This window comes from Musca domestica, unplaced genomic scaffold, assembly GCF_030504385.1.
Source record: "Musca domestica strain aabys unplaced genomic scaffold, Musca_domestica.polishedcontigs.V.1.1 137, whole genome shotgun sequence".
Taxonomy (NCBI): domain Eukaryota; kingdom Metazoa; phylum Arthropoda; class Insecta; order Diptera; family Muscidae; genus Musca; species Musca domestica.
This window is the reverse complement of record NW_026712187.1, coordinates 479,601-505,611: the sequence shown is the minus strand read 5'-3', so window position 1 is coordinate 505,611 and position 26,011 is coordinate 479,601. Positions and strand designations below refer to the sequence as shown.

General features: G+C 36.0%; 1 protein-coding gene across 1 annotated transcript in view; it reads left to right on the top strand.

Moving 5' to 3' along the window:
- LOC131801004 (ras-related protein Rap-2b-like) overlaps positions 1–14,813 on the top strand; it is a 94,609-nt gene extending 79,796 nt beyond the window's left edge. The window contains exons 4-5 of the mRNA XM_059118923.1: positions 10,241–10,333; positions 10,574–14,813. Of these exons, the coding sequence (XP_058974906.1) occupies positions 10,241–10,333; positions 10,574–10,864 (384 nt within the window). The 3' untranslated portion in view covers positions 10,865–14,813. The remainder of the gene's footprint in view (positions 1–10,240; positions 10,334–10,573) is intronic.
- The last annotated feature ends 11,198 nt before the right edge of the window (positions 14,814–26,011 follow it).

Genomic DNA, 26,011 nt, shown 5'->3' with positions numbered 1-26,011 from the left:
CTCTATACGGGGGCTATACGAAGACGTGGACCTGCACAGATAATTTTCTGTCTTAGGCTGTAGTACTCATTACGAACTTCGAATACCAAATTTGAAGCAATTCCGGTGAATAATGTAGCTTAAATCATCAAAATGACGAATGTCGGGAGATACCGTTATATGGGGGCTATACGAAGACGTGGACCTGCACAGACAATCTCCTGTCATAGGTTGTAGCATCCATCACGAACTTCAAATACCAAATTTGAAACAATTCCGGTGAATGATGTCGCTTAAATCATCAAAATACCGAATATCGTGTGGCACCGTTGTATAGGGGCTATACAAAAACGTGGATCTACATGGCCCATTATCAATACCAAAAATCCTCCAGACATAATTTACATTTAAGTAAAATTTTATCAATCTACTTCTTTTTCTAAACTTATTTCCACCAAAATTTGAAGTTATTGCTTCTAGGCTGAATTCGATCGGATTTGCCAAAATTCAGGTCATTCGAACTTATATTGGCTATTTAGTTCACGATTAACCCGAAATCGGTTGAGGATATATATAGAAGCTATATCCAAATCTGAACCAATCTTGACAAACATTTATACAAATATTTCAGAGCTGTATCTGATATCTGGTACCAAAGATCATTGTTGTGGAATGCATATTACGCTTGTGAGGTACTTTAAACCCCCAATCGGATAAAACATATATATGGGAACAATAGTTATATCTGAACAGATTATACCAAATTTGAAGTACTGATTTGTAGGATTAATTCAGTCGTATTTGCCAAAATGCATTTCAATTGGGCTGATGTTAGCCATTTGGTGCACAATAAACCTGATGTAAGATAAAGATATATATAGTAGATATATCTTAATGTGAACCGATCTCGATAAAATTTGACAGAAATAATTGTTTTAAATTAAGTATTTGAAGTTCCTAATGGATGGAACATTGTCTGTGCAGAACTACGTCTTCGTATAGCCCCCATATAACGGCACCTCCAGATATTCGATATATTGATGATTTTAGCGACATTATTCACCGGAGTTGTTTCAAATTTCGTGTTTGCAATTAGTAATGGGTACTACAGCCTATGACAGAAAATTGCCTATGCAGGTATAGCCCCCATATAGCAATATTTTTATATTTCTACGACATTATTTACCTGAATCTTTTCAAATTTCGTATTTGAATATTGTAGTGGCTTATGAGAAAATGTGCCTATGTAAGTCCCCATCTTCGTATAGACCCCAATATAAGGGTTACTCCCTTTATTCGGCATTTTTATGATTTCAACAGTATTTTTCAACGTTTTTTTTTTTTTTCTTTTGAAATATTCCAAATTTTCTTCCAAATGGTGGAGGGTATTCAAAGTTCGGCCCAACCTAACTTACTGCTTTTTACTTGTTTTCGTTCCGAATTTCCCATGGATAGCGTTGCTAATTCGCTTCGACTTCGGTTCGAAAGTCGGCTAAAACAACACGGTCCGACAACACATCAACCACTCCATATAACTTTCGATCAGAAGTCGGGCGGAATATTCATCCCAAATCGGAAGTTTCATCCGATTTTCGGTTCGAAGTCGGACCAAACTCGGACAGTTTATTTATTTTCTGGGATGTTTCAACTCTGTCGTTAGAGTCTGTTCTTCTTGGATTCACATAAGATTTCTATGTGACACCGCATTTAGCCACCTGAAAGAATATTATCTCATGATGTGAGAAAGAGCACTTTTCAGATACCTTCCAATTGCTAATTACCAATATTGGTGCCTCCGATCAGCCTTAAGGCGGTGATATCCCCTTTACTGCAATTGGAAAGAAGCATTTGACTTAAGTTTCTTTTCGCAACTATACAGGTCCTCACCTTGTCCCAATTTGTGGAGACGGTATAGTTCTCATTTATCCATATTTTTTAAAAGATGGGCTCTTGAACCAAGGTTACATCGATATTTGATGCCGAGAGGGTTAGCTAGAATTTGGCAGATGCGGCCTTGATTGATCTAATAAGTAGTAATAAAAACGTATTTTCTAGAAACAAAAATGAGATTATTTAGTTAGTTATACAGGGTGAGATTAAAAAAACTGCAACAAAGTCAAACGCCATAATTTTTACTTTTTTTTGAAATTTTATTGAATGAAAGAAGAAAATGTCGGAAATAGCATCAAATTTTAGAATAAGTTTAGATTTGTTCGTTTATGGCCTTTCAACCGCCAATGAAACCGTAACACGCTGCCCGAATGTTGCTCTGCGGTATTTTGGCTCATTCCCGGCGAAGCGTTTGCTTGAGGTGATCCACACTTTGGTATTTTTTAGTGCCAACCTTGCCTTCTAAAATATTCCTGACACAATAGTCCAACGAATTGGTATCCGGAGATTGTGAGGAACCTCATTTTGTAATAATTCTTGAGTGGCGCGTGCTGAGTGCGATGGTGCTGAGTCCTGTTAGAATGACTAAGGTCTGCGGCCAAAATTTTTGCGTGCCCAAGGCTTTAATACACCCTCCACGGTCGATTAATACGAGCGGAGAGCGATCATCGGCTGTTATGGCGGTCCACACCATCGCCGTGGCCGGCGCCTGAGTTCTGGTGGTCAACCAAAGGTGCACATTTTCAGCTGACCTCTTTGGCGAGTAAACTGCTGGACAACGAATGTTTTCCAATCGGAGAAAACCAAATTCGGCAGTTCACCATTTTTGGCAAGCGAAGCAACTCTTTAGCTCTTTTGACTCTATTTTCTTTAGTTCTTGCACTTTTTGGAATTTCAATGGCTTTACCCCGAGCTCATTTTTCAATATTTGCCAAATGGAACATTGCGATATGTTCATGACACAAGCCATTTCGCTTCTTACGTTTTCGAACCACTTCTGCTGATGTTGCTGTTTTCTTCCGTCCACTTCCTTGACGTCGGGCTACACTACCAGTATCACGGTAACGAGCAGTGGTACGAGACAAAAAAGATTTATTCACATTTCAATGCTGGAGTGCTCTAACAATAGCCACTTGTGGTGTTCCAGCCAAATATAAAGAAATCACACTATCAGGATTGAATTCCATCTCGAATAACTTTTTCCTGAAAAATTTTCACCAAAATGCTTTTGTACGCTTGTAAACAATATAATGAGCTGTCACTGGAATAATTTTAACAGCTGTCGGACGAGTGGCTTAAAAGGACAGCAGTCTGTCCGTTTTTTCATCTCATCCTGTACAGGTCCTCCCCTTGTCCCAATTTGTGAAGAGCGTATAGTTCTTGTCATTTAACCATATTTTTAAAAAAGATGGGTTCCTGGACCAACTTGACAGGTGAAAGGCAGACGCGGCCTTGCAATGATGTAGATGGTCTAGTTGGTAGTTATAAGTAAATATTTTTTAGCAACAAAAAGTCAACACTCTTCGAACTTTCTCTTTTGGAGATTCGAACTGGCGACTCCTATTACACTGTGTCCATATCTGCATATCTGCTTTTTATACCCTACACCACATAGTGGTAAGGGTATTATGTCTTTGTGCATATGTTTGTAACATGGAGAAGGAAGCGAGATAGACCCATACTTACTTTTGAGGATCTCCATAGAATCACTTTCTGAGTTGATTTATGCATGTCAGTTCGTCTGTACGTCCGTCTGTCCATGTATTCTTGTGAACAAAATGCAGGTCGCATTTATTATCCGATTGAGATGAAATTTTCCAAACAACATTTGTTTAGCCCAAGGAAGATCCCTATCGACGATCCTAAATTGGAGATAATCGGTAAACAATTAGTTATAGCTCCCATATATATATTTGTCCGATTTGCCTTTTATTGTGCACCAAACGTGTAATATCAGCCCGAATAGTATGGAATTTTGCACATACAACTAAATTAGGCTTGAAAATAAGTATGCCAATTTTGATCGAAATCGGTTCAGATATAGCTATAGCTCCAATATATATTGTTCATCCGATTTGTTATTTTTTGTCCTCCGCAGCCGTAATATGCACTCTGTAACAACAATATTTTGGGAAATATATCAAACAAAACTCAGAAAAAAACTTTGCCAAAATTTATTGAAATCGGTTCCGATTTGGATATATCTCCCATATATAACTTCTTCCGATTTAACTTTTATTATGCACCAAACGTCTAATATTTGCCCAAATGGGATGAAATTTTACATTTACGTCCAAATTGAGTCTAGAAACAAGTATGTCAAATTTGGTGAAAATCGGTCAGATATAGCTACAGCTCCCATATATATTGTTCATCCGGTTTGCTATTTTTGGTCCTCCGCAGCCGTACTATACACTCCGTAACTACGATATTCAGGGAAATATATCAAATACAGCTCAGAAATATCTTTGTCAAATTTTATTGAAATCGGTTCCGATTTGGATATATCTCCGATATATAACTTCGTCCGATTTAACTTTTATTGTGATATTTGTCCAAATAGGATGGAATTTAGCACTTACGACCGAATTGAGTCTAGAAGCTTGTATGTCAAATTTGGTGAAGATAGGTTCAGATATAGCTAAAGCTCCCATATATATTGTTCATCCGATTTGTTATATTTGTTACCTAGAACCGCGATATTCAGGGAAATATATCAAATACAGCTCAGAAATGTCTTTGTCAAATTTTATCGAGATCGGTTCAGATTTGGATAAAGCTCTCATATATATCTTTCCGATTTCAAGTTAATTGCGCACCAAATGGGTAATACAAGCCCGAATTGAAAAGGAGCAAATATCTCGGCAAATTTAGTAGAAATCTATTCAGAGGAGGATGCTCCTCTCATATATTAGTGCCTTTGATTACAGTTATAATCATAGTTTGTATGATTTAATTCTCACAAATTCCCCATAAAAACATTATATGCCCCACCCTACATTTGCATTTCTGTTTTTTTTATACCCAACAACACTATGTGTTGGGGGTATTATAAGTTTGATTGGGCCAGAATTTATGTAACACCTCGAAATATTGGTTTCCCATATAGGAAAGTATATATGGATCTTCCTAGCTCGCCGAGCTGAGTCGATCTAGCTATGTATGTCCGTCCGTCCGTCTGTCCGTCTGTCCGTCTGTCCGTCTGTCCATGTTAATTTGTAATCACTCTACAGGTCGCAATTATGGCCCGATCTTCACGAAATTCAGAATGGAGGTGGGGCTTAGGTCAGAATAGAACCCTATTTCTTTTGGAGATGATCGCATAATATTTAGGGGTTGAAATGGACCAAATACTGAAAAAATGTCGGATTTTGCAGTAGTTATACAGGTCGCAATTATAGACCAATCGACGCGGAATTTCGCATGTAGCTAGAGTTTAGGTCGGGGAAGAAGCCTACCAATTTGGGTGGTCATCGGATAATATTTAGCGGGTAAAATAGACCATATCTTTTGTGTTGAAAAAATTCAAAATTTTTCTATTAAACCGCGATTTTTTTAAATACCGGCGAAATCACAAAGCCATGACAAGGTTACTTCTGACCTTTACATTGATGTTAACATCCAGCAAATCGGATATATAGCGAAATATGTGCGATATATATGTCTACCAAAGAAGATATGCTTGAAAGATCTCTTATATGTCGAGAACGGCTGAACTGATTTCGACAGTTCTCATCAATTCAGAATGGCCTCTTGGCAGGAAAGAAAAAACGTCTAAAAAAATCGCATAAAAATATCTCTATGAAGATGAAAATATTGATTTTTTAAAATTTTCTCATATTTTTTCAATTTTGTCATATTTTTGGCATATTTTCATTTTGAATAAAACAATTGGTAATATTTCTACAGCTAACAAAACTAAGTAGTAAGGATATCAGGATATCATATACAGATCGCATTTATGGCCCGATCCTTACGAAAATTTGCATGGGGATAAGATGAGGGTCAGAATAGAAGCCTACTCTTTTTGGAGATGATCGCCATATATTTAGGGGTTGAAATGGACCAAAAAACTGCAAAATTGTCAGCAGGTCGTAATTATCAACCGATCCTCACGCACATTTGAATGGGGGTTACCGGACATTGCAAAAGCCAAATAGTTTTGGATGGCCATCCAAAAATATTCAATGTGTGAAATAGTTTGCCAACTTTTGTAGACAAAATACGAAAATATCCATTCCAGTGACCCTTTGGAGAATTCACAAATACAGGAAAGACGCACTTCTGACTATTTCGTTAAGGCCGATTTCGTTGAAGAATATAGTCAAATGTCTTTATCTCATATAGATGCGTTTTAGTCAAAAACCAATAATAAATGTTAATCTTTTGCCACTTCTGAGAGATTATAGGTATTTGGGAAATATTGGTTCCAGATCTAGGAAGACCATTTACGTGCAACATCTACCAATAAATTGGAAATGAGCAAATTAGTTTAAGTTGCTATTATTCGAAAATTATAGAACGAAACCAGATGGTTTTCTTTTATTATTTGTCACAATATCTTGTGGAATTCTTTCGAGTATCTCGCCTATATAAACTGTATCATTTATTATAGTGTTGTAGGGTATTCAACGGTCGGCCCCGATCGACTGTAGCCTTTGCTTACTTGTTTTTTTTCTTTCGAATTTTCTGGACCAAAAAATTTCATTTTTTTCTTCTTGTCCATCTGTTGATTGAAACAACTTTGTCATGTCGTCGTGTCGTTTTACGCATCTGTCTATTGCTTTCGCGATTTTCTTTTTAATATTCTTTTCTATTTTCCCATTTCTTGTTATCCAATCACAACAAAACGTCTGAAGTGTGTTAGCAGGATTTTCTTGCTTCCAATAAAAAGAAATCATTTAATATCTCTGATCTAAATATAACAACAATTTTTAATTTTACATCTTGACTTTTTTGTCCTTAGTAAAGCAACAAGAACAACAAAAACAACTTCAATGGCAACTACAAAGCTTAATATTTCCAATATTAAGCCAAGTTGTCTATGGGCTGGGCGCTATCGAGCAAAGTACTTGACAAACATTTTGTAGGCGAACCAATAAAATGGGATTTTCTTATTTACCTTTCCCAAGATACTTTAAAAGAGAATTGTAAATAATACGAAATTAATATTTCAATATCGTAGCATCAAGATTATAATGGCGATATTTTATTTACAAACTACTCGAAGGCATTTTAATAAAGTAACAAATAAAGTGAAGTAGCAACAAGCAGAAGACAGAATATAATCGGCTTTGTTGGTATTATTTCGAGTATTGGAAATGAGCAATATCCAAGAACTCAAATTTCAATTAAAATATTTGCATATTTTAAAGTTCCTGCAAAAGATAAATAAATAATATAAGTTTTGGAAATACAGGGTGAGATGAAACAAGTAAAAAAACATTTAGATCGGCCGGGCCAAACTTTTAATACCCTCCACCTTAGGGTAACGGAAACATTAGAAGAAATGTGGCAAAAACCATTAAAATGCCAAATATCGAGAGATGCCGTTGTATGGGGGCTATACCAAATCGTGGACCTACACATGCAATGTTTCGCCATAGCAGCTAGAACCCATTATGACCTAGAAATACCAATTTTCAGAGAAATCCGTGAAAAAATGTGGCAAAAATCAAAAATTACCGAATATCGGGAGGTACCATTATATGGGGGCTATACCAAAACGTGGACCTATAATTTCAATGACTCGCCACACGAACTGGGACCCATTATTATTTACAGTTACCAATTTGCAGAGAAATTCGTGAAAAAAATGTGTCAAAAATCACTAAAATACCGAATATTGGGAGGTATCGTTATGTGGGGACTATATCAAAACGTGAACCTATACATACAATGTTTCGCCACACAAACTAGGACCCATTATGACCCACAAATACCAATTTTTAGACAAATCCGTGAAAAAATGTGTCGAAAATAATCAAAATACCGAATATCGGGAGGTACCTTTATATGGGGGCTATACCAAAACGTGGACCTATAAATGCCAAGTTTTGTCACACGCACAGGGACCCGTTATGACCTACAAATACCAAATTTTAGACAAATCCGTGAAAAAATGTGGCAAAAATAATCAAAATACCGAATATCGGGAGGTACCTTTATATGGGGGCTATACCAAAACGTGGACCTATACATGCCATGTTTAGCCACACGCACAGGGATCCGTTATGACCTACAAATACCAATTTTCAAACAAATCAGTGAAAAAATGTGGCATGAATCATCAAAATACCGAATATCGGGAGGTACCGTTATATGGGGACTACACCAGAACGTGGACCGATATATCTCATTTTCAATATTAACCATCCTAGACACAATAAAAATTGCTCTGCTAAATTTTGGCGCTCTACGTCAAATAATGTGGGCTGTATCGTGATTTCAACAGACAGACAGACAGACGGACATCGTTAAATCGACTTAGAATTTTATGCTGATTATGAATATATGTACTTTATGGGCTCTACGACGAATATTTAAGGATGTTACAAACGGAATGACAAAGTTAATATACCCTCCTGTCCAAGGTGGAGGGTATAAAAACTGCAACCAGACTTCAGACTGCTGTCATTTCTAAGCCGACAGCTGTTAAAATTATTCCGGTGACAGCTCATTATATTGTTTACAATCGTGCAAAAGCATTTTGGTGAGAATTTTTCAGAAAAAGAGTTATTCGTGATGGAACTCAAGCGGGATAGTGTGATTTCTTTATATTTGGCTGGAAAACCACAAGTGGCTATCGTTAGGGCACTCTATCATTTAAATGTGAATACATTTTTTGTGTCTCGTACCATCGCTCGTTACCGTGATACCGGTAGCGTAGCCCGACCTCAAGGAAGTGGACGGAAGAAAACAGCCACATCAGCAGAAATGGTTCGAAAAGTAAAGAAGCGAATTGATCAAAACCAGCGTCGCAGTGGCCGAAAAATGGCTCGTAAGCTGAACATATCGCAATATTCCATTCGGCAAAAAATAAAAAATGAGCTCGAGGTTAAGTCATTGAAATTCCAAAAAGTGCAAGAACTTACACTGCAACAGAAAGAAAATTGACTCAAAAGAGCTAAAGAGTTGCTTCGCTTGGCCGAAAGTGGTGAACTGCCGAATATAGGTTTCTCCGATGAGAAAACATTAGTTGTACAGCAGTTTGTAAACAACAAAAAAATGACAAAGAGGTCAGCTGAAAATGTGCACCTTCGATTGGCCACCAGAACTCAAGCGCCGGCCATGGTGAAGGTGTGGGCCGCCATAACAGCCGATGGTCGCTCTCCGCTCGTATTAGTGGACCGTGGCATCAGAATAAATGCCGAATATTATTGCGAAAATATTCTGGAGGGTGTATTAAAGCCTTGGACACGCAAACATTTTGGGCGCAGACCTTTGACATTCAAACAGAACTCAGCACCATCGCACTCAGAACGCGCTACCCAAGAATGGGATTCCTCGCTTCATTTCCAGCGCACAATGGCCACCAAAATCTCCGAATACCAAACAGTTGGACTATTGTGTTGGCAATGAAAAATAGAAAAGGTTGGCAATGAAAAATACCAAAGTGTCGATCACCTCAAGCAAGCGCTCCGCCGGGAATGAGCCAAAATACCGTAGAGCAACATTCGGGCAGCATGTGACGGTTTCATTGGCCGTTGAAGGACATATTTCGTGCCAAAGGTGACGAAATATGGCCTTCAACGGATATTGGCCATTTGGTGCACAATTAACCCGAAATCGGTTGAAATCTGATCCGATTATCACCAATTTCAATAGGGTTCATCCTTAGGCTAAACAAACACTGTTTGGAAATTTGTTTGCATTTTGTTCACAAAAATACATGAAAAGAAAGTGTTTCTATGAAGATCCTCAAAAATAACTATGGGTCTATTTCGCTTCCTTCTCCATGTTACAAACAAATGCACCAAGACATAATACCCTTACCACTATGTCTTGTAGGGTATATAAATTTGTTTAATTATTTCAGGGGATTACCCCGATCCGTTTTTGTTGTAAATCCCCTTTATAGCCTGCCACTTTTTATCCACCTATACCGACTTCAATACTCTTGACTTTAATATCCACAAATCCTTATCCAATTAAGAAAAAAAAAAACACACCACCCATATAAAATGTATGGATTAACGTACATACATAAAGCCGCCTGACAACATGTATCATAAAAAACAAAATCTGAATATTCAATTTCCTATAATGTGTTCGACTATAATAGCTTTATCATGTCGAATAAGAGAACATCATAAATCAATTTCTTCCTACTCAACGTCTATCTGCTTTTCTTTGTTTTGTTTGGTTGCAGGTTGAATATGCCACCACAGAATCGGTTGTAACAGTAGACTGGGAAAATGGTTTCGCTGAAGTGTCGGCGGCAAGAAATGAAAATATCACTCAAGTAAGTAGAGCTCATGACACAAACGAATATAACAACAACACCAACACCAATGACATTAAACTGACAACATAATAACGATTACTGTTATTTAATAAAATATGTAAACAAACACATGTCTAACTGTTGGTTTCTCTTCTTTTCAATATTGTCTCTCTCTCTCTTTTTTTTTATTCTCCCAACACCGTTCATCCAATTGTCCATGTGTGTGCGTGTGGCTGTGCTTTGGTTTGCAAAACAAAGGTCTTCAAAGAGCTATTATCACAGGCGAAAATCACGTACAATTTAAGTCCAGCATTACGTCGACGCCGCCAATCGCTACCACAACAAGTGGGCAATAATGGCCCCGGTACACCGACACACCACAACCATCCATCGTCACATCATCAGTCAGCGCACTCATCTGCCTCGTCGTCATCCGCCTATGGTGGTGCAGCCGCAGCCCATGCCCCAACAGCGGCCCAGTTGCAGCATTTGCAGCGAATACAGGAACGCAGTTTGGGTAGCAAACGTAATTCCTGTGCAATTTCCTAAAAATGTCAACAGCAGCAGCAACAACAACAACAGTAATAATAATAGTAACAGTAGCAACAACAACAACTGCTGCAGCTGCAGCTGCCAACCAGCATTAGCAACAGCAATCAAAATAAACTAACCCAACAGCAGCAGCAGCAGAAACAACAACAGAATCTGCTAAAGTGTTTACAAAACGGATACAAAAATCCTTTAGAAGAGACATACAAACATATATCCATCCATACACAAACATATATAGCTACATGCATGGATATACTACATGCATATACTTTTATACAGTTTTAAGTACATTTATCAAATGAACAGTAGTTGTGGTACAGTCAACGAAATTTCAATAGGGACACGCAATTCTTTCAAAAGGAGATTTTCTTTTAGAATACACCAAAAAACAAAATTTTTTTTTTTTAGAAGGCCACATAAAAAGTTGTCCTTAAACCCCCGGGCCTATAACTGTAGGAATATATCATTTGTTAAGGCCGAGAGGAGTTTAATTGAAATAAAGCTTGCCTGGATGGTGTGTACGATTAAAAAACAAGTACAAAGGCTGTAAGTTCGGCCGTGCCGAACTTTGAATACCCTCCACCATTTGGAACAAATTTAGCAATTTTGAAAAAAAATAAAATCCCTTAAAAATTCTGTTAAAATCTTAAAAATACCAAATGTAGCCTTCATATTAGGGCCTAAACAACGACGTGGACCTGCATAAGCAACTTTGTCATAAGCCATTACAATATTCAAATGCGAAACTTGAAGAAAAAAAACGGTGAAAAATGTAACTAAAATCATCAATATGGGGAGGTACTATTATATGAGGGCTATACCAAAATGTGGACCTGCACAGACAAATTTCTGCCTTGGGCTGCAGTATCCATTACGAACTTCAAATACTAAATTTGAAACAATTCCGGTGAATAATGTCGATGAAATCATCAAAATACCGAATATCGGGAGGTACCGTTAGATGGGGGCTATACTAAATACATGGCCCATTTTCAATACCAAAAGTCCAGCAGATAATAATCATTTGAGTAAAATTTTATCAATCTACTTCATTTCGTTCGGAAGCTAGAGTGATTTCCACAGACGGATAGACGGACAGGCGGAAGTCGCTAAATCGGCATATAATTTTATGCTGATCGAGAATATATATACTTTGTGGGGTCTAAAATGTATATTTCGAGGCAATTTAATACCTCGTCATTTAAAGGCAATCAGACTCATACATCATATTTTATAATTGTTTTAATTATTCCATATTTCGAGCCTTTGTGGGGAAATACCGATATTGTCTATTTTAGCACCTGACCTAGCACTGCTCCAAATATTAGAATTTGCAAAGTTGGAGCAAATTCGGAGTATCCTGTCCCTTTCTGTGTGGTAAAATATTGTTATTATTTTTTTAAATTTCGACCTATTGTGGGAGGTACCAGAAGGAGTGGACCGATATTGCCCATTTCGGAACTCGATCTAAGTTTGACGATAATATTACGATGTACCAAATCGAATACTCCATCGAGAGTTATCGCGCGCACCAGCCGGACAGAAAAAAAAGGCACCTTTAGATCGACTCCAAATATCCTGAAATGGATTTGGCCTAAAGACGTTATTTCGATGAGACACTTTTTGGCCGTATCAAATGATATATACCCTCTGTAGCCGTATGGTTGAGGTATAAAAATCTTATATTTTTGAAGACCACATAAAAAGGTCTCTCATATCCTCAGCCTTCTGGCAACAGGAATATTTCATTTGATAAGGTCATGATGTGTCTGATTGAAATAACGTTTATTTTTTAATAGATTTGGTGAACAATAACCGTGAAATCAGCTGAAGATATTTCTGGAAGCTATATGCAAATCTAAATCGGTCTCGATAACATTTGCAGAGATATTTCTGAGCTGTATCTGTACTCAATGTCATCGTTTTGGATGTGTGTATTGCGAATGTGATGGACTTAAACACCAAATCGTATGAAACATATATATGGGAGCTGTAACCATATCTTAACCGATTTTGGAGGACATGCTACCGAAATTAAAAGTTCTTGCTTCTAGACTACATTCGGTCGTATGTGCCAAAATCCATTCCATTTGGGATAATATTAACCATTTGGTGTACAAAAATCCTAAATCGGATAAAGATATGTATATTAACTATATCCAAATCTGAAAGTATTTTTGAGCTATATGATTCTACCAAATATCGTGGTTTTAGAGTTTATTGCGAATGTGAGGGATATTGCGAACGTGAGGGACTTAAACACCAATTCTGATGAAACGTGTGTTTGAATATTTCGCTACCGATTTTCACCATATTTGACATACTTACTTCTAGGCTGACTTCGGTCGAATATGCCAAAATCCAATAAATTTTAGCTGACATTACACATTTGGTGCAGAATATTATTGAAATCGGGTAAAGATATATAGAGGTATTTCTGAGCTGTATCTGATATCAGGTAAAAATATCATTGTTGTGGTGTGCGTATAACTTGATAACTTAACGAATTCAATATTTAAGGCATATGTCCGCACCGAACCATAAACCATCTCACCTTGAGAATGGAGAGGCATATCAACAATAACCTTTGGGTTTTCTAGCCCCATATGTTACAATTTTGTTGGTTGATGTAGCCTTCGAGGTGGAAATGGACCTCATCGGTCGAGATGATTTTATCCGATGAAATTTCGGATAATTTTCATCCATTTGGTATTGAAAGTGTAATATATTGATCCTCGTTTAGATATAGCAACACACAGCGACACCCCCTGATTTTCGGAATTTTGAAGGGATTTGCCTCAAATTCCAACCAAATAAGCTAATTTGATAATTTGGGTACATCGTAGATAGATTATCTCCTCTCAAAATTTAATAAAGTTTTGGAAAATTGTTATCCATTTCAAGGACCCTACCCACAAAGACACCATGTTGTTGATGGTCAGCTGGTTTGGGTTTTTGTAGGCCCAATAAAATATATATTTATGATCAACGTAAAATTTTATGCCGATTTATCCAACATTTAGGGCCGGAAATTACTCTGGGTTGTTATATGGAGGGACATCGGTAATTCTACTTAAAATATCACGCTAATCAAAAATATACATGATTTATGGGGTCTTCAATGAATATTGTGAAAGAAAAGCATGCGAAAAAAAAGTGTGGTTTTCAAAATTTTAATTTTTTTTAAATAAAATTGAAAAATTTGTCATATGTCTCCCGAACCGGTCATAGGCCCACAATCACTTTTAAGGTCAATTCTATAACCCATACTAAAATTTTTTTTCTTTTTAATTAAAGACTGTATTTTAAAATTTATTTATAAAGGTGGTTTAACGTTTTGAGAATGCCCAATTCTGTAGCTTTTTTAAAACTTGACTCATTGTGTATTTTTCAAAAACTTCATTTGTTTGTTTGGTTATTGTTTCAATAACAAATAAAATTTTGACAACTTTTCAATCGAAAAAGGTTACAGTTGATGGATTTTTCATGACAACTGATTGGAGTTGAGTTAAAATAAAATATTATTGTATTGTGTCCCCATTTAAATTTCGTTCACTGTACCTAAAATTTATTACCCTGAAATCGATGTTAGCATGTATGTGTATGTGTATCATAGAAAATGAATCAAGTATTGTGTGGTGTAGTGGTACTTCAAACAATGTTGTCTCTCTGTCTGTCTTTCACTCTGTCAATTTCTGTTCTATGTTCTATGATATCGTTGTCCTTGATTATAATCATGCAAACGATGATGATGATGATGTTAAGAACGAGGATGATGATACTTCCAAAATAGTTTTATTAACAAATTTCAAATACATTACAGAGGAAAATAGATTCCTGTGGTTTACAATGGAACACAACAATTTTAAAGTGAAACCAAAAAGAGAATAAAGTAAATTAAAATAAACTGCAATTGAATGAAGTTCAACATACTAAAATTAATTGAAAGTTTTGATTATTAAAATATTTATTTTTTTTATTAAAAATCTCAATAAATATTTTTAAAAAAGATTTGCTATAAAAATCAATTTTTAATTTAATTTAAATTCTTTTAATTTTAATAAATTTATTAAAAGTGTATTGAAATGCCACGAAAAGTCTTTATTCTCAATTTAAATAAAAAAAAACTTGGCCGACGACTTCGCCAATAGTGTGATTTTACATCTTAAATAATTCTAAATAAACGAATCTATAAGGGTTAGAGGAATGAAAGATCAGACTACAAATGCTAAAAATGCAGGTTTTTTATATTGACAAACTCTGGCCAGATATTAGCCATCATTTCCACAATAAACCTTAAATCGGATTAAGGATATACAGGGTGAGATAAAAACAAAATCCAACAACGTCAAAAGTAATAATTTTTACCTTTTGTCAAATTTTATTTAATGAAAGCAAAAAATGTCGGAAATAGCATACAATTTTAGAATAAGTTCAGATTTGTTAGAATTGATCACCTTTGACACGAATTATGGCCTTCAAACCGGCACACGCTGCCTGAATGTTCCTCTGCGGTATTTTGGCTCATTCCCGCCGAAGGGCTTGCTTGAGGTGATCGACACTTTGGTATTTTTTAGTGCCAACCTTGCTTTTCAAAATACTACAGACATAATAGTCCAACAGGTTGGTATCCGGAGATTTTGGTGGCCATTGTGCGCTGGAAATGAAGCGAGGAATCTCATTTTGTAACCATTCATGGGTGGCGCGTGGTGAGTGCGATGGTGCTGAGTCCTGTTGGAATGTCCAAGGTCTCCGGCCAAAATGTTTGCGTGTCCAAGGCTTTAATACACCCTCCAGAATATTTTCGCGATTATATTCGGCATTTATTCTGATGCCACGGTCGATTAATACGAGCGGAGAGCGACCATCGGCAGTTATGGTGGCCCACACCATCACCATGGTCGGCGCTTGAGTTCTGGTGGCCAACCGAAGGTGCAAATTTTCAGCTGACTTATTTGACAAGTAAACACGATCACTTTGTTTGTTTACAAACTACTGCTCAACAAATGTTTTCTCTTTGGAGAAAACCAAATTCTGCAGTTCACCACTTTCGGTCAAGCGAAGCAACTCTTTAGATCTTTTGAGTCTATTTTGTTTTTGTTGCGATATAAGTTCTTGCACTTTTTGGAATTTCAATGGCTTTACCCCGAGCTCATTTTTCAATATTTGCCGAATGGAATATTGCGATATGTTCCAAATATAAAGAAATCACACTATTACGCTTACATTCCATCACGAATAACTTTTTTCCTGGAAAATTCTCACCAAAATGCTTTTGTACGCTTGTAAACAATATAATGAGCTGTCACTGGAATAATTTTAACAGCTGGCGAAGAGTGGCTTAGAAATGACAGCAGTCTGAAGTTGGTTGCAGTATTTTCATCTCACACTGTATATGGGAGCTATATTCAAATCTGATCCGATTGCGATAAAACTTAATAGAGGTATTTCTGGGCTGTATCTGATATCTGGTAGCATATATTATTGCTGTGGAGTGGATATTACAAATGTGAGAGACTTAAACCCCCAAATCGAATAAAACATATGTATATTGGAGCTATATCTGAGCCGATTTGCACCAAGTTTGAATGTTGAATTCATTCTTGTTTCCAAGATGAATTCAATCGGAAATGCAAAAATTCAGCCAATTTAGGCTGATATTAGCCATTTGATGCACAATAAACCTGATATTGGATGAAGTGCTATATCCAAATCTGATCCGATCTCGATCCATATCTGGTACCATAGATTATTGATGTAGAGTGCATGTTACGCATGTGAGGGACTTCAAACTCCAAATCAGATGAAACATACATATGGTAGCTATAGCTATATCTGAACCAATTTTCCGATTTGATGTACATGTTTCTCGACTGAATTTGATCGTATGGGCCAAAATTCAGGTCATTTGGACTGATTTTGGCCATTTGGTGCATAATTACCCCGAAATCGGTTGAAGATATATATAGGAGCTATATCTGAATTTGATTCGATAATCACCAATTTTAAAAGGTTTCGTCCTTGGGCCAAACAAACATTGTTGGGATGGTTGGAAATTTGATTTCAATCGGATAATAAATGCGACCTGCATTTTGTTTACAAGAATGGACAGACGGAAGGACTGATATGCATAAATTGACTCAGAAAGTCATTTTTTAGAGATCCTCAAAGGTGACTATGTGTCCATCTCGCTTCCTTCTCTATTTGGTGTAGGGTATGAAATATTAGGATTTCCGAAAATTGAGCGGAATCGGTTTCTACTTTACGAGCGTTTTGTTATTCAAAATTTCCACCCCTTTATGGGTGAGGTAACAGGAGGAGGAGGCCGATTTATCCCATCTTCACACCAGATCTCGTGTTAATAAAAAATTTGGATATGTGAAATCTAAAGAGAATCGGTTGTTTTTTAAGAGCTTGAAAATGTTGACCCTTTATGGGGGAGGAATCAAAAGGGATGAACCGATATATCCTATATTCATACAAGATCTTCTATTGGTGGTAATATTGGGATGTGACGAATTTGAAAGGAATCGAGAGATTATTTCGCGTTTTATGAGCTTCTTGTTTATTCAAAATTGTTGACCCGTTGTGGGGGTCAACTAGAAGTTGTGGTCCGATATATTCCATCTTCATGCAAGATCTTCTATTGGTAAAAATGTCGGGATGTGCTAAATTGTAAGGCAATGGGTCTTTTATTTCATATTTTATAATAGTTTTAATTATTCAGAATGTTGACCAATTGTGTGGGACGGGTACTTGATACTGGGGCACTTGATGGTTTGGCCAATATAACTCAATTTCGCACCTGACCCAGGACTGATAAAAACATTAGGATTTTCAAAAATTCCCACAGAATTGACATTTTACAGACAACCTAAGTCCAAAAATTATTATTCCAACCAAGTGGGTGGTAATTCATAATTCTTTATTTTGTAAGGACATGCCAAAGGAGCATTTCAATACACTTTAATTGTTACCATAAAAACTAATCCATATATCAAGCACACATTTAACAACCATTTCCGAGTCCTTATAACAACATCCATATTTAAAATACGGGTTTCAATAATACAGAGAATAATAAAAATATATAAAATATCTTAAACAAATACAATTTAATAACGAAATCAATCACTTTGTTGATAGCAACAAAACAAGGTTTCTTATTAACAGGATACTTAACGAAAATTAAGCTACAGCCAGCCAGTCAGTCAGTTAGCCCGCAAAATAACCATTCATTTCATTTTCATTTCAAACCAAGGGCAAATTTTGAAAAAAAAAACGACAACGGGTATATGATCTTTTTTTAAAACAACCAAAAAAAATGGAACAAAATTTGGAATAGGGATATAAAATATTTAACAAACTGAATTATTCAACACACACACACACTATTATACTGTGGTACTCTTAATAATAATATTTAGCTATAAAACTATAAATAACAATTAACGTTTTTTTATTTGTATTTAATATTATTAAAAGAAAGAAAAAACAACATACATATATTAACTACCAGGAAATGTAACACCAAAATCTAAAATGATAAAAACATGGAATTAAAAATTATGAAAACAGTGAACTGAAGTACATACATATGAAAACAAAAACTAAAAACAAAAACTAAAAAAAAAAAACAAAATAAATATTCGAAAAAAAAAAATAAATAATAAAAATTAAAATATTAATTAAAAACAAACATGACAAAATCAATGTTAGTTAAGTGTTTGATGTTAGAGAGTAATTAAGTGATTTTAATTTGGAATGGGCGTATGGTTGCAATATCGGTGATTAATTAAATTACATTTACATATTATTAAAAAAAATATCATATATATTTTTGTATTATTATAAAATATGCATTTTAATAAGTTTTTATTAAAAAATACTATTACTATAATTTTTATGGATTTACAAAGCTAAATGTAGGTTATTAGAGACAGAACTGAAATTAGGAATTCTACCCATAACTTACTTTCGTGGGAAATGATCCTGGCTCCCTTATATAGTGCAGCTCGGTTAATCTACAGGGTGAGATAGAAAAACTGCAATAAAGTCAAACGCCATATTTATACATTTTTTTTAAAATTTTATTGAATGAAAACAAAAAATGTCGGAAATAGCATCAAATTTTAGAATAACTTTAGATTTGTTCGAATTGGTCATCTTTGGCACAAATTATGGCCTTCAAACGGCTAATGAAACCGTCACACGCTGCTCGAAAGTTGCTCTGCGGTATTTTGGCCCATTCCCGGTGAAGTGCTTGCTTGAGGTGATCGACACTTTGGTAAGTAAACACGATCATTTTGTTTGTTTACAAACTGCTGGACAACGAATGTTTCCTCGTCAGAGAAAACCAATTTCGGCAGTTCACCACTTTCGGCCAAGCGAAGCAACTCTTTAGCTCTTTTGAGTCTATTTTTTTTCGGTTGCGATATAAGTTCTTGTATTTTTGGAATTTCTATGGCTTTACCCCGAGCTAATCTTTCAATATTTGCCGAATGGAATATATTGCGATATGTTCAGCTCACGAGCTATTTTTCGGCCAATGCGACGCGGGTTCAAGTCGTTTCTTTATTTTTCGAAACATTTCTGCTGATGTTGCTGTTTTCTCCCGTCCACATTTTTGACGTCGGGCTACGCTACCAGTATCACAGTAACGAGCGATGTTACGAGACACAAAAGATTTATTCGCATTTAAATGCTGGAGTGGTCTGGCGATGCCTGGTTTTCCAGGCAAATATAAAGAAATCACACTATCACGCTTGAATACCATCACGAATAACTTTTTTTCTGGAAAATTCTCACCAAAATGCTGTTGTACGCTGTAAACAATATAATGAGCTGTCACTGGAATAATTTTAACAGCTGTCGGACGAGTGGCTTAGAAATAACAGCAGTCCGAAGTTTGTTGCAGTTTTTTTCATCTCACCCTGTGCAATACTGGTTGGCACTCTCAAATTCTATTTCTTTTAAAATTCATTACTCTCTTTCTCTTTGTTATGGGATTGCTGCTATTCTTGCTCTATTCAAATGTATGCTAATGACAATGGTATTGCTAACCAATAACGGCTTTTCTACAATTAGCATAACAAGAGAAATATTGTAAAGAAGGGGGAAGAGTAACAAGGAACAGTACTTATGTGGGGTATGTTCAGTGAAGTCTACAGTGATGGTGCTGTAGCGTTTCTCATATAAACAAAAGGAATTTTGCAAACGCCAATTTCCAGTGATAAAACCAGCATTCTGCATCTTAACCAGCTTCAGGTTCACCTTCAACTCCATTACAGGAGGTGGAATTCTCATTGAAAACTTTAACTGGGGAAATTAAGAAATCTACCGATTCCTCATTTTCACAGGCAATTACCCAATCCGAACATTTAGCCTCATCCGAAAAGTAGATATACCGGATCTTCCCGTCGATCAGTGACCAATAATCTTCGCTGATGTGCCCATTTGGGTCAGCTTGATTACTACTCTAAGGACATTCAGTACCATCCGAGCAGATTGATGCTCTTCCTGCGAAGCGTTCCCGAAAGGAATAGCTCTTGCCTCACCCATTAGTGCGCCTTCCACTACTCTACTTTGCCACCACAGACGCATACGAGGCGGACTGGGTCTTTACCATTTTCTTCGCCTTAGGTTGCTGCTCCTCAGTTGACTGTATCCTCTTCACAGCCGCTGGCTGAGAGGGGGCTTGGTCGCCTTCGGTACTGCTTCCTGCAGCGATATTGGCAACTTAGCCGACAAAATACACTTTGTTTTACCTGTAGAAGAAATTCTTTTGACAGCTTTGGCCTAAATCGAAATTTTATGTTACTTTCAGACATCAACTCGAAACCAGAAAGGAAAAGTCAAAAGTCAGGCGCGGCCGTCTATATGATACCCTCCACCACTATGCATATTCCGTAGAACTCCCACAACAAAATAAATTATTTGAAGTAAATGATACCTCCAATCAACCTTTGGCTTTAGAGCAGTTACAATTTGGTTCCCGGGAATGAATATATATGAGAGGCATATCCAATTCTGAATCGATTTTCTTTCATACCAAATAACATTGCTATAGAGTGCACGATATCACTTCCAGGAGGATTATATTAAAAATATTAAAAAATATGAATCGGAGACGTGTTCCACCAAATGGAAACATACATCCCGAAATTCACTTAATTTGGACTGATATTAGCCAATTAATGGCTAATAAATAAACCTGAAATCGGATTAAGGATGTATGGAAGCTATATCCAAATCAAATATCATTGCTGTCGAATACATATTACGAGTGTGAAGGACTTAAACGCCAAATCGGATAAAACATATATATGGGAGCTATAGTTATATCTGAACCGATTTTCAACAAATTTGACGTACTTGCTTCTAGACTGAATTAGGTCGAAGGTGCCAAAATTCAGGTCATTTGGACTAATATTGGCCATTTGGTGCACAATTAACCCGAAATCGGTTGAAGATATATATGGAAGCTATATCTAAATCTTCTCCAATTATCACCAATTTCAATAGGGTTCGTCCTTGGGCCAAACAAATATTGTTGGGAAAATTTCATCTCATTCGGATAATAAATGCGACCTGCATTTTGTTCACGGATAGACGGACGGACGGACACGCACGCATAAATCGACTCACAAAGTGATTCCATGAAAATCCTCAAAAGTAACTATGGATCTATCTCGCTTCCTTCTCCATGTTACAAACAAATGCACATATTATGTCCTACCTTTACCACTATGTGGTGTAGAGTATAAAAAGGCCGAGAAAAAATTGATTAACAAATTAGGAAATATTTTCGGATTTTTTTTATACCCTCCACCATAGTATGGTGGGTATATTAAGTTTGTCATTCCGTTTGTAACACCTCGAAATATCATTTTAGACCCCACAAAGCATATATATTCTTGATCAGCATAAAATTCTATGTCGATTTAGCGATGTCCATCCGTCTGTGGAAATCACTCTAGCTTCCGAAAGAATTGAAGTAGACTGATAAAATTTTATTCAAATGTATATTATGTTTGCAGGACTTTTGGTAAAAATGGGCCAACTAGGTCCACGTCTTCGTATAGCCCCCATATAACGGTACCCCCCGATATTCGGTATTTTGATGATTTTAGAGATATTATTCACCGGAATTGATTCACATTGGATACTACAGCCTATGACAGAAAATTGTCTGTGTAGGTCCACATCTTCGTATAGCCCCCATATAACGGTACCTCCCGATATTCAGTACTTTGTTGATTTTAGCGACATTATTAACCGGACTTCTTTCAAATTTTGTATTTGAAGTTCAAAATGGATGCTACAGTCTAAGAATAATTTTGTAGAATATTTTGACTTGCTACGATCCCGTTTAAAGGGAGTTTTAACCATATTTTCAAAAGAGGACAAAAAAGACCCCTTTTTTGACTCGTTTGAGGGTTAGCATTTTCAACAAAAATAATCTTTGTGTTTTTATCTGTATATTGCCGAGGGACTATATGCTTAAAGTAACCGGATTTAATCCGAATCCGGTATCTTAATCCGAAAATTTCAAAAAAAATGTGGAAGAGGGAGGAACTTGCCCTCTAATATTAAAGTTACTTTGCGATGTAAAGTTTCAAACCACCGACACAGGATATTTAGCCGTGCTTTTATAATCTGCAGGATTTTCCCTGGATTTTCTACACTTTTTAAACTTTTTACAGTGGCATTTCCTATTGAAAAATGTTTTTTTTTCAAGACTCGTGAAGCTCTGTTCATATTAGTCAATATATATTTCACTGGTATTCCCTAAATTTTGTTATGAAAAAAAGAATTCAAAAAAGAAAATTTTTATTTGAACAAATTAAAATTATGCTTTGTAAATCTATAAAAAGCACAAATGTTTAAAATTAAAATATATTATTGAAAATGAAAAAAATTTAATTATTTATAACTGCGTAAAAAACTCCCTGATAACCTGAGTATTTTTTATATCCATGCAATTTTTGTACCTTGAAATAAAAGTGTTAAGTATAAAAATATTATTTCCAAAATAAAACATAAATATTACTACATTAAAATTTTAATTAAAAAGGCATTATTTAACAAAAAGAAAACTAAAACGGTTATTTAATAAGTTAACTTTTTATTACTGTAGAATATTTCTATTGAAAACATAAAACAAGAGAATGAAATTGACACATCACAAAAAAATAAAAACCAAAAAATATATATCATCAATTAAGAAAAATACAAAAAAAATTGTTAGATTACAAACATAACATAAATGTATATTTCTTACTACAGAAAGAAAAACAAAAAAAAATAATTGTACAATTTATTTAAATTATATAAAATATATTTGTGTATTAGTGAAACTATAAATGAATCCGCATAAATACCAATAACAAATAATAAAAATTTTAAATTTTTTTGAATTACAAACAACAAATCAATTATCAAATAAAAACTCAAAAAAAAAAGACAATTGTATCAAAATCTCTACAAAGTAATTTATTTAAAATCAACAGCAACAGCAACAACAATATACAAAATAATAATTGTTTAGCTTTTACGCCGTTACGTATATGAATACAACAAACAATAGCTATACATATTATATCGACTTATAAATTAAAAAATAACAAGAGATTATATTAATAAAAACTGCTATTCTATAAAGTAAACAAAATATGAAAATATCGTTGTTTTTATGGGTAGGGGAACGTAGACTAAAATTTTCAAAGCTCAAAATAGGTAAATAATTTTTTTTAACATAAAATTCATTTCGAATTTTAAAATAAAAATGCAAAAATAATTACAAACCAGTAAGGAATGGTCAATGGCCGGGTGGGACCGACTATATGATACCCTTTATTACCGATTTCAATTGTGTTCGTCCTTGAGTCTATAATTATGATAAATTTCATTTCAACCTGGCATGCATAAAACGATTGAAAATATGGTTCTATGGAGATCATACTCTTTTCCTTCTTTGTGTTACTAAAAATGCACAAAGACATAATACACTATCGGCAGCACCCATATAACACCACCGCCTGATTTTGGGTCTTTTTTTCCAATAGTTTGCACTGGGCTTTCCACTTCAGACTGAACGCGGGCTTCGGTGTGGCACCCCTACTGAAAGACGTAAAGATCATTAACTCTCAGGACGTGGAGGCGGACAACCTTCTTGTCATGATTATTATTGACATTACCACTCGCAAAACGTCGGCTGCCCCGACTACCGAAATCTCCTAAAAAGAGGCGAGACTGCAAATCCGAAATAGGAAGAGGTGATGAAAGTATTCGATAAGCACAATCGTGGCAAGCAGACAACTGGTTGGCAATAAGTGAAAGCGCTTCCACAGAGCGAGGGCAATTTATAAAGTTCCTTGTTGACAAACTTCATGCTGACTAAATCAGAACTGAGGGGGAGGGCTGTACTTTGGGCTGTAGTGACTTCGGTTCCGCATACTGCATGGACAAGACGAGTAGTAAACCTACTCGTCTATTATGATAAAACTTTCTCGTCTTCTATAGGTATTCTATGAGAAGACCGTCGAGTCTTCTAATGGGAGATTCTTCTGATCGTATATAAGCAAACCTTCTTATTGTCTGTGTGAAAATCTTCGTGACTTCTATGAAAAGACTTTGTTCACCTTTTTATACCCTCAGCCATATGGCTGCAGAGGGTATACAGGGTGAGATAAAAAAGTGCAACCAACATCAGACTGCTGTCATTTCTAAGCCACTCGTCCGACAGCTGTTAAAATTATTCCAGTGACAGCTCATTATATTGTTTACAAGCGTTCAAAATCATTTTGGTGAGAATTTTCCAGAAAAATAGTTATTCGTGATGGAATCCAAGCGTGATAGTGTGATTTGTTTATATTTGGCTGGGAAACCACAAGTGGCTATCGTTAGAGCAGGCCAGCATTTATATGTGAATAAATCTTTTGTGTCTCGTACCATCACTGGTAGCGTAGACCGACGTCAAGGAAGGGGACAGAAGAAAGCAGCAACATCAGTAGAAATGGTTTGAAAAGTAAAAAAGCGACTTGATCGAAATCCGAGTCGTTGTGGCCGAAAAATTGCTCGTGAGCTGAACATATCGCAATATTCGATTCGACAAATACTGCAAAATGAGCTCGTGGTAAAGCCATTGAAATTCCAAAAAGTGCAAGAACTTACACCGCAACAGAAAGAAAATAGACTCAAAAGAGCTAAAGAGTTGCTTCGCTTGACCGAAAGTGGTGAAAACAATGAGAAAACATTCATTGTCCAGCAGTTTGTAAACAAACAAAATGATCGTGTTTACTTGCCAAAGAGATCAGCTGAAAATGTGCACCTTCAGTTGGCCACCAGAACTCAAGCGCCAGTCATGACGATGGTGTGGGCAGCCATAACAGGCGATGGTCACTCTCCGCTCGTATTAATAGACCGTGGCATTAGCACAAATACCGAATATTATCGCGAAAATATTCTGCAGGTGTATTAAAGCCTTGGGCACGCAAACATTTTGGCCGCAGACCTTGGACATTCCAACAGGACTCAACACCATCGTACTCAGTCAATTCACAATTCACTCAGTGGCCCCCAAAATCTCCGGATACCAATCCGTTGGACTATTGTGTCTGGAGTATTTTGGAAAACAAGCAAGCGCTTCGCGGGGAATGGGCCGAAATACCGCAGAGCAACATTCGGGCAGCGTGTGACGGTTTCATTGGCCGTTTGAAGGCCATAATTCGTGCCAAAAGTTTACCAATTCGAACAAATCTAAACTTATCCTAAAATTTGATGCTATTTCCGACATTTTTTGCTTTCATTCAATAACATTTAAAAATAAATGTAAAAATGATGACGTTTGACTTTGTTGCAGTTTTTTTATCTCACCCTGTCAGCTATATCCGAATCTGAACCGATCTCAATAAAATTTGGCAGAGGTATTTATATATCTGGTATCAAATATCATTGTTACCATATAGAGAATGTTAGGGACCTAAACACCAAATCGGATGAAACATATATATGGGAGCTATTGCTATATCTGAACCGAATTCTGAATTCTGTTAGATGTGCCAAAATAATGTGTGGTATATCTAAACTTGAACTGATTATCACCAATTTCAATAATTTTCATCCTTGGTCCAACAAATGATT